The sequence below is a fragment of the Triticum dicoccoides genome, chromosome 3A (assembly GCF_002162155.2).
Source record: "Triticum dicoccoides isolate Atlit2015 ecotype Zavitan chromosome 3A, WEW_v2.0, whole genome shotgun sequence".
NCBI lineage: Eukaryota > Viridiplantae > Streptophyta > Magnoliopsida > Poales > Poaceae > Triticum > Triticum dicoccoides.
The window spans coordinates 499608739-499611013 of record NC_041384.1 but is presented as its reverse complement, the minus strand read 5'-3'; the positions used below and the strand labels follow the sequence as shown (position 1 = coordinate 499611013).

At 43.7% G+C, this 2275-nt stretch overlaps 1 protein-coding gene across 5 annotated transcripts in view; it reads right to left on the bottom strand.

Moving 5' to 3' along the window:
* Nucleotides 1-420: 420 nt before the first annotated feature.
* Nucleotides 421-2275, bottom strand: part of LOC119268790 (DNA ligase 6-like) — a 15421-nt gene continuing 13566 nt past the window's right edge. The window contains exons 16-20 of one of the 5 annotated variants that reach the window (XM_037550492.1): nt 1885-2046; nt 1714-1802; nt 1546-1645; nt 1063-1180; nt 421-823 (exon numbers count right to left, since the gene is read on the bottom strand). In XM_037550492.1, coding sequence (XP_037406389.1) covers nt 615-823; nt 1063-1180; nt 1546-1645; nt 1714-1802; nt 1885-2046 — 678 coding nt within the window. In that variant the 3' untranslated portion in view covers nt 421-614. Of the gene's footprint in view, nt 824-1062; nt 1181-1545; nt 1659-1713; nt 1803-1884; nt 2047-2275 lie in introns of those variants that run through there. The other 4 variants (XR_005133308.1, XM_037550494.1, XM_037550495.1 and 1 more) reach the window with 4 other exon arrangements.

The window sequence follows — 2275 nt, the reverse complement described above, 5'->3', positions numbered from 1 at the left end:
GCCCTTTCTCGCCTTCATAATAGGCCTTTTTCCTGTGCACGTTGACCTAGGCTTTGAGCTTTGAGCTTTGAGAGCCTGTCAAGTCGCCTGCGTGAGTGAGTTGGGGAAATGAAACTGACGTCTTTTGTCAGGAGTTTGTCCGAAGCAACCAACCAAATCGATCATTGTCTTGGGCCCTGTAGCTTTATATCAGTATTATCAATTAAATAACCTGTAAGAGCACTAGTATTGCTACTACACTCTTTAAGAGGAAAAAATAATATATCTTCCAGTCTCGTGGTTTGATACTACCTCTGTCTCAGAATGCAAGACGTTTTTTCACACTAATAACGTCTTACGTTTTGTGACGGAGGGAGTATTTCAGAGCTGGTAACTGGCGCGATTCCTCCCATTCTACTCGCCATGCACGATGAATTTGGTGACAACTCGAACAGTGGAATCCTAGTATAGAATGGCAAATAGCAGAATGGACTGCATTAGAAGGTCTCTGTTTAGTAGTACCACTACACGACCGTACCAGTACGTACAAAAGGTGAAAAGCTGCTACGGCGTTAGCTTCACACTATGCTGCTAATGTACATGAACAAAACGCACCGCGAGGCTGATATCTCTAGTCACTGGTGACTTGCACCCGGGCCATTGCTGCTGACCTCCATCTTCCTGGTTTGGGCTCTGAACATGCTAGCAACGTCGGCGGCCGTGCTGCAATCCTCTGGGCTCCGATCTGGAACGCACCGTATGTGCCTCGGCATCCTCACTGAGATACCGCGCGATGGATGCACGATACCGATGGCCGCGTGATGGACAGGGGATAGTGTGAGATCTGCCAGGAAGAAGGAAATTAGACATGCCGTGCTTGCGAGATATCCGTAAATTTCTCCAAGGTCTGTGTGAACTACTACGTGGTACAAGCCCAAGAAAATTAGCCTGGTCCAGGAAAGAATTGGCATTTCCCACAAAAAAGAGGAATCACCGGGAATGAATTGGCACGTTAGGTTCCCTAATGCACAATGCTGTAGTTTCCAAATGGAGATGTTCTCATGACAGGGCTTCACATTTTACCTGCACCTCGGATCTCCCAAACTTGTTCAGCAGTGAACCACAACTCCGGCTGCTCATCTGTTTTGTAGTACACGGGTTTCTTGGGCAGTATCTTTTCACCAGAATAAAACTCCTTCATCTGCAGATCAGATTTCCAGCAATGCAAGGCATAAACATAGATAACAGCAACATACATAATTCTGATTATGGACAATTTTGCGTTCAAATTAAAACAATATAAACTAATAGATGCCACGGCAATAATTTATCCCTTTAGGAACAAACTCACTAGAATTGCTAGTCAGCCTCTCGCATCCTGTATATCACTACATAATCATTCCGGTATATGTAATTTTCACAGTTCGTCATTCTTTTGTACTTTCAATTTGTCAAAGCAAATATCACATTCAAGCATGTAAGCAACTGCTGGCATGTGTTCTTAAAGATGCCAGGTTACTACAGACAAGTGTGGCATGATTAAACAAAATAACAATTCAAACATACCTCCTTATAGAAATCATCTGAGAAACCAGACATAACACGACAGACACTTTGAAATTCTTCAGATTCAGGGTTGTAGCATGCCATCAGAAAAGGGCTGTACCTGTGAAAACAAACTGAAGCATAAGCTGGGAGCATTTGACTCGATGCAACGGGAAGCGGAGAACCTACCATCCAGCTTTCCGTCCATTTCCATACCATGCACCGATTGGAACTAAGTCAAGGCTATCACCTAGGCCTTCCACATAGTCACGCTTCACCTGCAAACGTCATGCAAGATGTTTCAGAAAAATGTGAGACATTAAGGCAAACGCTTCTTCAGCATACAACAGCAGTTTGCACCTTTAACCATGAATCACAACGCTTGGAAGCAGAGTATCCAGCATCAATATCAAGAGTCTTCAACATTATACCCTCACAAGAAGACTGGCATGCTTTTTCAAAAAAGCTGCTCATTCTGTGTAAAGTGCTAGAATTATCAATCGATGCTTCATCTTCTTCAACCTGCGTAGAAGAAATCGATTCATCTGCAGTTACAAACATGCATGAATAGATTCTAAACAAGCAAGCACGGAAAGAAAGATTGTATAATACGAGCGGTACTCCAGATCTTGCAATTTCAACCAGAGTGAGTTAGTATCCTATGTGACCCCAGCTGACTTAGGTGTGAGGAGTTGACGAACAGTTGCGCCACCTGGCTTCAAGTTCCCATGGACTCGAATTTTCCTATCCT